This window comes from Tachypleus tridentatus, chromosome 13, assembly GCF_004210375.1.
Source record: "Tachypleus tridentatus isolate NWPU-2018 chromosome 13, ASM421037v1, whole genome shotgun sequence".
NCBI classification, from domain to species: Eukaryota; Metazoa; Arthropoda; class Merostomata; order Xiphosura; family Limulidae; genus Tachypleus; species Tachypleus tridentatus.
Genome location: NC_134837.1, coordinates 221,525,657 through 221,540,495, shown reverse-complemented (window position 1 = coordinate 221,540,495; position 14,839 = coordinate 221,525,657). Strand labels below are relative to the sequence as shown.

General features: G+C 32.9%; 1 protein-coding gene across 5 annotated transcripts in view; it reads right to left on the bottom strand.

Annotated features, from left to right (window-relative positions):
- The window catches only part of LOC143239572 (protein FAN-like), a 192,302-nt gene that overhangs the window by 152,623 nt on the left and 24,840 nt on the right, over positions 1 to 14,839 (bottom strand). For 4 of the 5 annotated variants that reach the window (XR_013021244.1, XR_013021243.1, XM_076480767.1 and 1 more), the window contains exons 4-7: positions 7,872 to 7,927; positions 5,325 to 5,418; positions 1,187 to 1,255; positions 665 to 709 (exon numbers count right to left, since the gene is read on the bottom strand). Coding sequence is in view for 3 of the 5 variants with exons in the window: in XM_076480767.1 (XP_076336882.1) it covers positions 665 to 709; positions 1,187 to 1,255; positions 5,325 to 5,418; positions 7,872 to 7,927 (264 nt within the window). In the remaining 2 variants the exon portion in view is untranslated. Of the gene's footprint in view, positions 1 to 664; positions 710 to 1,186; positions 1,256 to 5,324; positions 5,458 to 7,871; positions 7,928 to 14,839 lie in introns of those variants that run through there. The other variant, XM_076480769.1, reaches the window with a different exon arrangement.

The following is a 14,839-nucleotide window of genomic DNA, read 5'->3' as shown; positions in this document are numbered from 1 at the left end:
ATTCAAAACACCATGTACAAACTGGATCTTGCATACCATTTATCCACATCTCAGCTTAATCACATATAGTATTTAGGCTTCTTGAGCCACCCCTAGTTAAATACACATTTGCCTCTCACCACTGTTAGCTAATGTCAAGCAATATTTAGGCCTACTATTCTGCTGGACAATGCTTCAATTTGTATTGGATGCATTGAACATACCATGTGTGTATATCAGTCAATGGAGAGACTCATTTGGGCAATCTAAAAGATTTGTAGCATTTAATTCATTCACTATGACAAATGATGATAATGGTATAAAAGTAACACACACTATCTAAGACCCAGACAACTCACATAAATTGCACCTGGCTTGTAAATATGTTTATGGTTAAGCAAAAACAACAAAAAAAAGATCAAACATTTCAGTTAACTGTAAAGTGTCTAGAATAGTAGAGCTTTCATTATTCCAGGGATGAATGAAAAAAATCAGGAATTTTCCAGAGTTTGGGTGAAATTCCAAAATGCACATGCACCCTGTTTTAATACAATATACACAGCTTCTATATACTTTAAACTAGTTACAAAAAAGTAGACATTCTTAATATGAAGTCAATTCATCATGATCAATACTTATATTTTAAACAAGAAACCAGAATAAAAAATTTTCCAATATATTTTACCATGGAAGCTTGTTCAGCAGCAGGAAGTGTTGCTGCTCTTCTTAGCTGTAAAATAAAAATAATTTTATTACTTCTGAGTATCCTGATATAAGGTCTTTTAAATTAATATTACACCACACCTTGAACCAAAAAAAAAGTATTTTCCCTAAGATATATCCTAACACTGTTATGCAAATAACATGTAATATTATAGTCATTTACAAAACTGTGATATACACAAAAGTTGAAATATGACATTTCAGAGCAACAGTAATTTATTTTAACATTCTCAATTCAAACTACAAACATAGCTGCAATGCAGAAGGCACTACAGAACTCACATAAAAATACATCTAGGTTGTACATAACTGGAACTAAATTTTTAGTAAGTGTATTCTATAAAGTAATAAACACTATAAACAAGTTTTAAAATATATATAACTGTTGTAATTTACCTTTAGTACATGAGTACAATTCACAAAATGAGTACTAGAAAATAAAAACTAACTCCTCGTGCATAAATCATACACATCAATAACAAACCTGACTCATCTGAGATACACAATCATCAGCATTGACATAGTTAAGGGCAAAAAGACAGGAACGAGCTTCCTGAAGCAGCACCATGAACCAGCACATAGATAAAGATAACAAGAAATATTATACTTAGATGTGAACACAACAGAACTACATTGCTGAACAAACAGGCAATGTACATTAATAGCCATAGCACTAAAATGTAGCTTATAATTTAAATATTATATATTATCTTAGTTTTAATTTCTTGATTTCAAAAGAAAACTTCCCAATCTTCTTCACCACTCTCTATCATATGATGAATCAGCACTCTGAAATCTCTACTTCAGATTTTATATTTTCAATAATACAGCTTTCAGTCTCCAATTCATTAGAAACAAACAATATATAATTACAAGATGCTTTCTTAACTTGCTGAGATATCAATAATTCTGTTAAAAATCACCATGGAAGTCCCTCCATCAGTCCTGTCTTTCAAGGCAGTTATATATATGTGTGTGTGTGTGTGTGTGTGTGTGTGTATTTAAAGAGTATATTAATACTGAAGAATTAAGTAAATTAAAAGAAAATTTAAAGGAAGAGCTGCATTAAAAACAGCAAATCCAAACCTCTGACTAATTATGGTTTGTTATAACCCAAAACACTAGGATCCTTTGAACTTTTGTTTATAACAAACCAACATATATATATAAAAACACACACACACATACAATCTCTACATACCTTATTTACATATTTATAACCAGTAAAAAAAAAAAAAAAAAAAGAGAATCTTATTACAACATTTTTTTTCTTGGTGAGCATACACAGTTGTCCTCAGGTTCTTTATCTGTGATCACTTTAACTCAACAGTAAGCAGCTAACAGAATGATTTGAAACTTAGATATATTACAGATTTAGGACATTCTCTTCAAGTGGCTGAAAGTGGCTGATACATTCTTTGTGTTCTAAAACACATATCTAAAAGTTAAATGAATTATGTTTAGGACATACAAATTTGATACACTCAAAGACCGCTTCAATTTTGTGTGATTACTAAATGTAATTTTATTTATTGTTATATACTTTATAACAGAAATAACAAAAATTTAAAATAAGAATTGTCTTTGGTCAGATTAAAAAAAGACAGCATAAATAAAAATAGAACGATACTCAATAGAGCATATACCTCCACCATGCAGCATCAATCACCTTCGGCTCTCAACTAATATGAATGTCACTATAAATGGACACAGACAATTTTAAGCTGGATAATGAGGAATAATATTCTATACAAGTCTCTCAAATTCCATCAAAATCTAATCATTTTTGATTGAGTTATACAGCAGAAATATTGTAAAAATTTGTTACCCATGTTAACAAATATACTATGACCCTCCAAAACCAGTCACTCTCAAGTCATAAGAAGATATTTTCATGTATCTGTCACTATAAATGGACACAGACAGGCAAAGCCTTGGCATGGGAGTCATGTAGCCTTGTTAGAAGTAGCTTGGGATAACATTAATTTTATTTCATCAATTACATTTTCATGCTCTTACATTTTTTTTGTTTCGGGTGCAAAGCAAAACGTATGCTATGTTAGTTCAATGTCATTAGGTGATATTATGGGTGTATGTATGCGTGCCTGTGAGTGAATGTGCCTGTGTGAATGTGTATGTGTCTGCAACTGTATGTATGTGTGTACTAGTGAGTAGCGAGAATGTGAGTGCACTTGCATGTACGTATGCTTGTGTGTCTGTTTAGCTGTGATTAAGTATGTGTGTGCTCGCTGTCGACACGTGAGTCGCATGTCCGTTGCTGATTGGTGGATGACGAATCGCGCGACTGGCCACGCTCCCTTCCCTCCCAATACTTACCCCATCATTACTCTACCTGCACCCCCCACAAGTAGTCAGTGTAAGATCTGCAGTTGCCAAAGCGTTCATTATTCAACATTTTTATTTTATTTTAACAAGGAGATAAGTAAGCAGTAGAGGTGAGTTGTGTCCATGGCTAAATGGCGCAGATACTCAGAATGCTACTTCAACATTGGCTTCACCACTGTGCTCACCAACGACGGGCATCGAGAAACTACAGTGTGTTTTGTGCCATGCTGTCCTGAGTGCAGAGTCAATGAAACCATCAAAACCCAAGCGTCATCTCGAGACAAAACATCCAGAACACGCAAAGAAGGGTTTGGATTTCTTCAAACGGCATGAACGGTGTCTTAAAAGCCAAAGAATCGATAGAAGTGGGTCGTTTCAGCAGCAGAGTGCAGCCGTAGTGGAAGCTTCATATGAGATTGCAATCAAAATTGCTAAACAAAAAAATCCTCACACGACTGGAGAAACACATCTTAAACCCTGCATGATGAAAGCAGTAAATCTTATTCTTGGAGAAGCCAGTGCAAAGAAGATGCAGCAAGTATCCCTGTCAAATAATACTATACAGAGGCTCATTTCTAAAATGTCTATGAATATGAAGGAACAGGTTTTGACTGAAATCAAGGGTTCCCCTTTGTTCTCCTTTCAGCTCGACGAGTTAACAGATGTAAGTTCGTGTTCTCAGTTGCTTGTCTTTGTGAGATACATTAATTCAGGTGACATCAAAGACGAATTCTTATTCTGCAGTGCACTTGAAACCACAACAACAGCCGATGATGTCGTGGAAAACGTTTCAACTTTTTTTCAAGACAAAGATCTTCAATGGGAAAACGTGTTTGGGGTTTGTACGGATGGGGCACCGGCTATGCTGGGATTGAAATCAGGATTCCAGTCGAGAGTGAAGAAGCTATCACCTCAAGCAAAGGGCATCCACTGCATGATTCACTGATATGCTCTCGCCAGTAAGACTCTCCCTGCCTCTTTACAGGAAGTGCTTGAATCTGTAATGAAAATTGTAAATTATGTGAAGACTCAGCACTCAACACTCGCCTATTCAAAGAACTGTGCAAAGACATGAATGCTGACCACCAAGTCCTTCTCTTCTACACAGCAGTACGTTGGTTGTCGAAAGGAAACGTTATTAATCGTGTCTTTGAAATGAAAGATGAAATAAAGCTATTCCTGGAGACTCAAGAAAGGAAAGATCTTGTAGCTCACTTTGAAGATGAAGCATGGAATAATAAGGTTGCGTACCTAGCTGACATTTTTGACCAGCTGAACAAGCTCAATTTGAAGCTTCAAGGAAGAGAAACACATGTTCTCCTTTTTCAAAAGGTCTTCGGGCCTTTGTTTCCAAACTGCAGAACTGGCATCGGAAAACCAATCTTGGAAGCATCGCTATGTTTGAAAAACTTTGTGGAGTGATGGATGAGTCTCAGATCCAACTGAATCAGTTCCTCAAGAATGAGATTACCGAACATCTTCAGTCTCTAGAAAAGGAAGTCGAGCGTTACTTCCCTGAGCTATCACAGGAACAAGAGGCCCTGGTAAGGAACCCATTTTGTACTGAACTTGATGTATCCAGCATCCCAGATGATATCCAAGATGAATTTCTGGATCTAAGGAATGACTCTTCAGCTTGTGATCTCTATAAGGTGAAATCCGTGACTCAGTTCTGGTGCGCTATGTATCAGTCATACTCCATAGTCAGCATGATAGCTTTACGTGTCCTTGTTCCATTTGCTTCTACCTACTTGTGTGAGGCAGGATTTTCCACTCTTGTCAATATAAAAACAAAGAATAGGAACAGATTGGATGTTGGAGATGACATGAGACTGGCTCTAACAAATGCTCGGAGCTTGCTGCTGAAATGCAACATCAGGCATCTCACTAGCTGGGTTGGATAGCTGTTCAAACCTATGTTAATATTATTTTAAGAAATATATGTTCTTTTTGTGAATTCAGGTTGGACCAATGTGATTTAACTTGCTAATAAATAATTACAGAATTTTTAAATATATTTTTTAGATGTTTCTTTCCCTCTCCTTCACAGAAAATAAAATAAAAATTAAGCTGCTGATAGTAAGCCCTAAGTAGGGGGTCACATGGGTTTCAAACTTTTAGGTAAGGGTTCGCGAGTGCCAAAAGGTTGGAAACACCTGACCTACAGAGTAAATGTTACAACTCTCATACTATGGGATATTGAAATATTATGAACTTGACACATATGACATTAAAATCTGATTTAACTAACACTGATATTACTTGTAAATTCTTACCCTTTTGAATTTGTATGGAGCAATAAATCCTCCTTCTAACATTTCCACTACCTGATTACATCGAATGTGTATAACACCACCCTTGTTTCCAAGTCTAGAACAGAAAGATTAAAAACAGCAGTCTCTCAAGGTGCTATATTAAACAAGACAAAGATAAATGTTATTTAACTGTAATAATATAAATACTTCTAATCTGCACATTAACATAGCGTTATAAGAACTATAACGATCTTTTGGCCCATCTAGACTTCTCTATTCACAAAATTAAACACTAAAACAAAATCTGAAACCAGCTTTTATCATTCATGTATTCATCAAGCCTTTCCTTAAGTTCTGTTAAATTAATTGTCTCTACCAAATTTAAAGGCATATTCCAAAGGCCAACCAACCTGTTAGAAAAATAAATGTGAGCTAGCTGAAGGTGACTTCTAGAGTGCTGAAACTTATAGCTCTGTCCTTTAGTCTTACCATTCTCACCATTAAATATTAAAAAGACAATGTATCAATGCTATCAATTCCCTTAACAATTTTAGTGAGATACTTTCTAATAATTTTGTTCAAGAGAAGACAAGTTCTGAAATCTTAACCTATCCTCACGTGGAAATCCCAGCTATCACCCTAGTAACCCTCCTCTGAACCATTTCCAAGAGTTTTTTTTTTCTTCCATAACAAAATTTTAGTTGTAACTCAAATTGTGATATCCCACTTGCATTATCTTGTATTTATTACAATTAAAAAGATGGCCCCCTTTCTTTATTTCTGATGAAACAAGAACCATATTTTGAAAAAATATTCAACTATTGGTTGTGTTTTGGGAACTGTAACATCAAGTGATTTATTGCTTTTAGACAAAGGTAAGAAAATATTCAGTGTTTTTATCAAGTAATTTAGAAAGATATAATATTAGTCAATTGTCAAGTTGTTTGTTAATAGCATTCATTCATGGGAACCTAATAAATTTCTAATACAAAGTTACCACTAGTCACACAGAGTGTATCTTCATTAACATTTTCAATCCCTGTAAAAGTGGAGATATTGTCTTGTCAAGTATTAGGTTACTTACATCTATTCCACCTCAGCAACAATGTAAAAAATTGGAGTTCAAATGTATTTTGCTTATTACATGGGTATTCACAAATTCACTTATCTTCAGTAAATTAATTAAGGGCTACATATCATTTCTTTTACAATTCTTAAAAATACATTATAATTCTTAAGGCCAGTGATTTATCAAACTAACAATGTTTGTTTGTTTGTTTTTTTGAAATTGGACAAAGCTACTCGAGGGCTATCTGTGCTAGTCGCCCCTAATTTAACAGTGTAAGACTAGAGGGAAGGCAGCTAGTCATCACCACCCACCACCAACTCTTGAGCTACTCTTTTATCAACAAATAGTGGGATTGACCATCACATTATAATGCCCCCACGGCTGAAAGGGCAAGCATGTTTAGTGTAAAGGGATGAGAACCCACGACCCTCAGATTTGCACGCCTTAACACGCTTGGCCATGCTGGGCCTAACTAACAATGATACCATATATGGTTATGAAAAAATAAACTATTGAGAACAGAATAATCCTCCAATCATTAGTTCCTTGAAACAACATTACTCACCTTAGTCTGTAAATATTTACAACAATATTTATTTTACAGATTTAAAAATTAATACATTAATACCATAGCTGAAAATTAAATAAACATTATATATGGTAAACCACACAGTTTGAGTCACAATAAATACAATATTACAAGAATCTAGTAGCACCTTCAAAATGACTACTATCTGAGCAAATAAATACACATTCAAGCATTTCATACTTAAAAAAATAAAACTGTTAGAGGATTACCATTATAAAAGGTCTTTTTTAATATATTTTATGTGACTAAAAAGTGAGATATTGACCAGAATGGTCAAAAAAAATTTAAGCATTTTTTTAATGTTTTAGTACTTTTACTATGATGTGGTTTATCTACTGTATTTTCAAGTGGAAAGATTCTAAAGTTTTAAGTGAAGTGAAAATGTTTATATACACCATTATACATTTAGAAACAAGTTTTCACTTGAATTATAACTAAAAAAAAAGGTTTCAAAGTTTTGAGCAACTTATTTTTTGTCAGACTGTACAGCTATTGGAAAATCTATGTATTAGCTACATTGTGTTTATAATACAATGTTCTAAAACATCTTTGAACCAATCAGCTTTTCTGTTGGAATTCTCTTCAGATAATAAAAATGATTTTCTTTGACAGACTGAGTCTATATCAAAGATTTAATTACCTGCAAGTAAATTTTTTATTTTCATATTAAATTTACAATCCCTAATACTGTATAAAGACCAATCCATTCATCTACCTGTGTGAAATAATTTTTTACATTTTATTACAAAATACTGATCTAGTCACTATTAAAGCATACTCATTCTTTATTTATGCATAAAACTGTGCAACCATATTCCTTTACTTCTATCATTTTATTATTCAGTTGTCTATGTGTACTTTAAAACAAATAATATATTCTAAAAAAAACCATCTCAAAATAAGCTCTTACTTTGAAAGTAGTGGCCTCACCCAATTTTCTATAACAACACATTCTTTTAGTGGAAACTGCAAAACAAAGGTTAAATTTCCAGACAGCATTTTAATACATTTTGTAAACATTTCTCACTCTGATGTATTACTGAGTGAATTTCAAAGCACAATTCTGTAGTTTTATTATTCTGAGAAAAGAAAGTATTTTTAAGCTTTCAAACAAAGATACTGAGTTTAAAACATTTCAGATTTATTTTTCTTGGTACAAGTAAATAAAAAATATTTGTTATATGCAATGAATTATATTATTACTTATACAAAAAGAGATTTGTTGTATCCACATTATAAATCAATCATACAAGCTTGTGAATAAAACTTTAGAAGCTAAATGCAGTGATTACCAATGAAAAGAATAACATCAACAAAAAATGAGGTTTACTTCATAAATCAACAAGTCTCCTTGCTAAAGAAAGAAAAGCAAAAAGAAATAATCATCCCCTGTTTTAATAGTTATGAATATTGGCTAAGGTAAATTTCATCAAACAATACATAGAGCAGTGTATCCAAAGCTTTCTCAGTTCACGGTGCCCTTAATGTCTCAGTAATTTTTTCTTGGTGCCCCTAGGTAAAAAGAAAAACCTAATAGTTCTGTTTATTAAGCAGTTAGGTCCAAACAACTTAGTAGCCATCTGGAAGAATAATACACATATATGGAAAATAAAAACAATATTTTTATTTCATTTTTAAACAACCACAAATACTAATGGGATGTGTGCAACTGTTGGGCACTGCACAGCTTCTCAAACCTTGGAGTCAGATTGGACACACTGCCATCCTCTTTTCCTGTTCCACATTGATTTTCTTACAGTGCTTGCATTTTATTACAGCAACTGCCAAAAAACCCAGCTTCACAGAAATATGATGTCACAAATGAAATTAGAATTTGCTGAGTTTTAGCACTTAACAGTAGATATTCATCTTTTAATATCCAAAACTCAGTTACTTCCATGCTGTCAAATTTTGTTTTTAAAGTCTTGTCACAAGACAATAAGATTTTCTTCCTTCTGCAGAGGTAAATTCAGATGGGCCTTAGCCTTCAATGGGTCTTAGATCCATGCAAACTTCTCTATATCTTCTGGAAGGTAATTTTCAAACCAATCACTGAGCTGTGTTAGGTGCTCCTCAAAAACAGATTTTAGTTCATGGGTCAAACAAACTTCATTGGATGTAACAAACTGCTGCAACAGAAGGAAACAGTCTTTGCCACCATCTTCATTCATTTTTCTACTCTACAGTAGTAACTTTTTTCAGAATGTGAGTGTTGCTTCCCCACAGAGAGAGATTCATTGCATTCAGTTTTTCGAAGAGATCACACTGATATGTCAATTTTGACAAAAAAATCAGTATTAAGAAGATTTTAGCACATTTGTGTTTTTTTACTTCTAGATAAGAGTTCCTGTTGTAAGTTAAACACATGGGGTGATGGCTTTCCCACAGGAGAGCCACTGCAAACTGCAGTAGTACAACAAAGATTTGTGCTCAGATCCCATATCCTGACATAGTTTTTAAAAAATCTCATATTCTGTGGCCAAGTTCTTATAAAGTTCACCACTTTTAACACACTTTCCAGGACTAAGTTCAGTAGAGGACTCAAGTGCTTTAACTCAAGGGCTTCCCTGTGGATTATGAAGTGAGTCCACAGTGCATCAAGAGTTTTGCTTCATATGAGTGCCTGCAATCCTCCATAACAGCTGGACAAAGAGTGACCACCATCGGCACAGACGCCAATGCACTTAGTCCAGTCTAAGTTGTTTTCATACATAAAAGTGTCAAGGATCTCAAACAAGTCTTGATCCTTTGTATCTGCAGTGATACTTTTACAAAAGAGAAGGTCTTCCACAATTTTGTCACCATCCATGAACCGTATGAAGCAAATCAAATGAGCATCCTTGTCACTATCCATCACCTCATCTAGCTGTAACTCAAATTCCTTCCCTTTCATTTTTTCAGTTAGTTGATTGTTGAGGTCTTTGGCCATGTGTTGGATTCTATGACTGATAGCAGTCTTCCCGCAGACTCAACCATGATGTTCACCATATCCATTGCAGCCAGTGAAATCAGTTCTTCTGTAATGTTGTGAGGTTCTTATACATTCCATGACTCTATGTGCCACCTTGTAGGATGCTAGCAAAGCATTAGTTGGTACTGATGCTTTTTTCAAAAATGTACCTTTTTGTTCTTTCAATGTTTTTTAACTTTCTAGTAAAATAATCACGGGATTTACTAGCCATGTTAGAATGATTGGTCTCTATGTATCATTTTAGTTTCCTTGGAAGCATGAATTCAGGAATCAAAACTTTAAGATATAATACAAACTGTAGACACTCTTCATGACTGACATCTACCTAAGTAGAACCAAAATCTATATTACAATTGTCGTAATTCCAATATTTCCTTTTCTTCACAACTTTACCACTGGTCTGTAGTTTCCCATCCTTTTCTTCACTCCCACACTTCTTATTAACATTCAAAAATATTTCCATTTTTATGCACAAGGAATAAAAATCAACAAAATAATTCACTAAACTTTGCTAGACCTCACAGACACTTGATCACAACACCCTTCAGTTATTTTGATTACTGATGGACCCAGAGAGTCAACAGGTATTTATATACAAAATTTAAGAAACAAGAAGTTCGAGAAGTTACTGGTGTAGCCAAAAGTACAAGTGAACAAAAACATATCTCAAACTTTCGAGAACGTCATCAAAAGGAACATAGCTTGATCTAATGTTAAAACTGTGAACTACTTCAAGCTAGTAGTTTGCATATTGTCTTCCACAGATGTGCTACCCTAAAAAATTTGAAATATCCAATGGCACCATGAGCCACAGCAGTGCACAGTTTGAGAACCACTGACTTAGAGCATTTCTTTTCAGTATCATATTAAGGTTTTAGAAATAAACTACTACACAAATAAAACAATAAAATGGACAAATTTCCTACTGCATGAATTAAAAACATTTTACATAATGTTTTAGTGACATGCATTATCAATTTAATGTAAAATAACAATTAATTTAGGGTGGCTGACATCTAAAAAACTGTCATGACATACAGATCATACATTTTAAACAACTGGTAAAGAAACAATCTTCTGTAATGGAGTTAATACTAATCCCCCATCTGAAGTTGTAGTTTGATAGTTCCTTTTCAATATGTCTATAGATTCATGTTTTTTCTTTGTTTAAAATTAATACATGACTTTTGTATACCAGGCAGTAAGCAACAGCCAATTTATTTACTTCCTCTTCTCAGTTGTTTTATTCATACTTTCAATGAACACTCTATAGACAACATACGATTTACCACAATATTAAAGCATTTAAAAAATTAAATTTCTTTTAATTTTTACTTGATTAATTGAAGTTAGTGTTCCTGATTAGTACTGTTTTAAAGTATTGCAATAATCAATTAATTTAAAGTACAATTCATTGTTTAATGTCAGGAAAATGCAACTAATCAAAGGAAAGGCAACTAGCTGAAAGCACCAGTTAGCTCCAAAACCTTTCCCCAACATTCAAGAAGTTTTTAGGGACCAAAATCCCAAGTGAAGTGATGTGATCATTACTTTTGACATGTGGATCTCTAGAGCAAATGATCATCACCTTGGTTTGACTGTTCATTTAATAAACTAACACTGAGTTTTGAAAAGCTACATTCTTCTAAACCATGAGCTTTCACCACCTCACACTACTGAAATTCAAGTTCAGGCTACTACTCAGTGTCTAGAAAGTTGGAATACCTTGAATAAGGTTGAAATAACTGTGTCAGACAATGCTTTCAACTGTGGAAAATTAGTAAATAACATGGATCAAATGTTAATATCATGCTTTTACAATATCTTAAAGTTATTTATCAATAAAAGCCTAAACCCAGGAATGGACCCAATAATTGAACACTGTTCTGAAGTGCTATCACCAAAACACATATATGTGGTTTTAATACAATTGGATAAACCAGAGTTATTGCCAGAATTTGAAATGAAGAATATGGAAAAGCAGATTGGAAATTTGAAGCCTTTTTCAGAACTTACTCGATAATTCAACTATGAATCCAATGTTACTGTATCAAGTTTGTTACCTACATTGAATCAGTTACAAATCCTTTTAGAATCAGTCAAAGGTGATTCAGGAGTGATAGCACATATTAAACAAGCAAAGCTTGAGGATCTTTCACTTGTTGGCTCCCACACAACCTACTGGTGGGTTGTGATAGTCTTCCAGTAAGACCCACACAACCCACCAGTGAGTTGTGCTCTATTTTCTTTTTAAAGGGCCACTTACTGACTGGGACACAATGGCTACATATACACTCTTCTAAAAAAAAAGTAATTGTAAATGACTAGTGTGACTCTGGAAAGTATTGGCACAATAAGCTTGAGAGTCAATGTGTTGAAAAATATTCATCAGCTGCTACTGTTGATCTTCTGATGAAATCATACTTTCTGAATAGCAGAATTAAAGATATGCCATTTTTAAACAAATACAAGAAAAGGAAAGTGTGGACTATAATAAAGGATGAAGTTATTCAACTATTGATGCCAAATACTCAGCTGTTCAGGAGAAATAAACAAAGTCAGTTTATTGAAGAACACCATGTTTAAGAACTATCAATGAAGAAAAAGACTCCTGCTGGTTTGATGTTGCTGAAATCTATTTACAACAAATTTGTCCATGGTACAGAATTCTTCCCAAATAATCACTGAAGAGCAAGTGAAAAGTGTATATGGTCATTCACTCTCTAAATCCACAAGGCAAATTATTGAGATTCTGGGCAGATAATGCCCATTTGTACCTAGAACTTATTAGACTTGCAATTAAATATTTAAAATTTCCAAACTGGCATCCCTGCAGAAAATTTGTTTAGTAGTACAGATTATGTTTTGAATGCTAGGCAAGCCTCATTGGATCCAAAGAATGTTAATATGTTAACCTTTCTTAGCTGCAATATTTAACATTAATAACTGCTGACATCTAGTCATTAAAACTTTTAAAAACTGAAGTAGTTATTTTGTTAACTGGGCATTTATGTAGTATAGCGTTTATGTCTCTATTTTGTAAAGTATAACTTACATTTCTCAGTTTCTATAATTTTATATAAACTACAAATGTTTTTTTTCTGCACTGTATTATGTCATGTATGTGTATTCCTGAACATGCTTATAAACATAAAACAATACTGAATTGTTGAAAATATACTTAGTCTGAAAAGGTGTATGATATATTTTCATATATAGTTTTGAATTAAAGAAGTAACTTAATTCTAAATTATGCCTGAAGTCTGAAGAAAGAATTTCCCCATGACTTTGGATAGTTTTGCCACTTGTTAAAATTTTGAGACAAAGACTATTGTCAATTTTTATATGTTAATTATTAATATGTTTCAATAATTCTAACACAAAAATACTTTTAGAATTGATATTTTGTCATATTTTCAATTGTACACAACTACTGATAGTTTTGTTTATATACAAAACAACCCATTTGTTGATTTTCTGAACATTTTTCTGACCAAATCAAAGAAATATTGTATTTTTTACAATTGCATCTGTATAAAGATACATAATAAATTCTACAGAAGAAACCACAAAATACAAAATTATAAGAAAAAAACAGGATATCTACAAAACATCTTAGAAATGTGATAAACTGTATGTTGGACAGAGAAAAGTGGATGTAAGAATAAAGGGGAAAAAAAAATGTAAAATAATATTAAAACAGCTGTTGCTTACCAAAACATATATATAAAAGTCACATTATTAATTGAAATAGTGCTAAAATTATTGCACATCCTAATAATTTCAAACACAGAAACATTAAAAAAGGAAAAATCACATAATCTAAAAAATGGACCAGAATTAAATTTATTGTGAAGAGACTTTTTTTCACTGATGTATTACTGTTTACAATACTTGATCCAGTTGTTGTGATCAACGTCATTTAACAAAATATGTCGATTCACACTAAACTGACATCTCGAACAACAGCAAACCACAAGTACAAAAATGTAAGATCAATTAAATCTTTTCAAATGAATACATCAGTTTAATTTTATCATGAAGTGAGTCTTTTTGTGTAAGCAAATCAGTATCCACTTTTAACCCTATGATGCCTATGCTATGTTCCAACTCCTTTGTGAACATGTTACTGAGTTGCATTTAAAATTGAATTAAACCATATGGCTATCAATTTATTTTAATAAAATTATTATTATCATCAAGTACATTGTAATTCAAAGATTTACATAATCTAAGTATTTATTCCTTTATTTCAAAATAAAAATGTCATGGGAAGTGCTCACAGTTAACAATCTAAACTTTGGAGCTGATATAGTAGAAACAAGAGTGTAATGTAAATATTTTCATGCAGATATTCAAAGTACACATACATAGGTTGTTAACCAGTAATATGAGTACATTCCATAAACTTGTCTTGGTGGAAATCATTGCAAATATTTCTTAGTCCAAGATCAGCCATGCACACTTTCAAAACAGAAGATGTATTACTAACTGACAGTTTTAACATGAATAGCATGTTTATAACCAATAAAAAGACTAGGTTTCATGCTGTACATTGTAAAGAGTACAAAAAAGTTAAAGTATGTATGCATTTTACAAAGTAAGTTGGATAGAAGCTTAGTCTATTGTTGACAGTAGTATCTCTTACACTTTGTTTTCTCCCCTTACATGTGTTGGTTTGGAAAAGTTAAATTTCATGCAGATTTTTCTTTCATATATTAGTCAATTATGTATAATTTGTGTTTTAAAATTCATTTTTGAGAAGTTTAATGATTTTTAGATTTATTGTATGCCTTCCCCCACTTAACTAGGATTATCCAACAAAGAAGTGCAAAAACATTTTGTCAGATTGTAAACTGGTCTCTGCCAATAACATTATATGTTATACCCTGGTGACAGTTGATGAT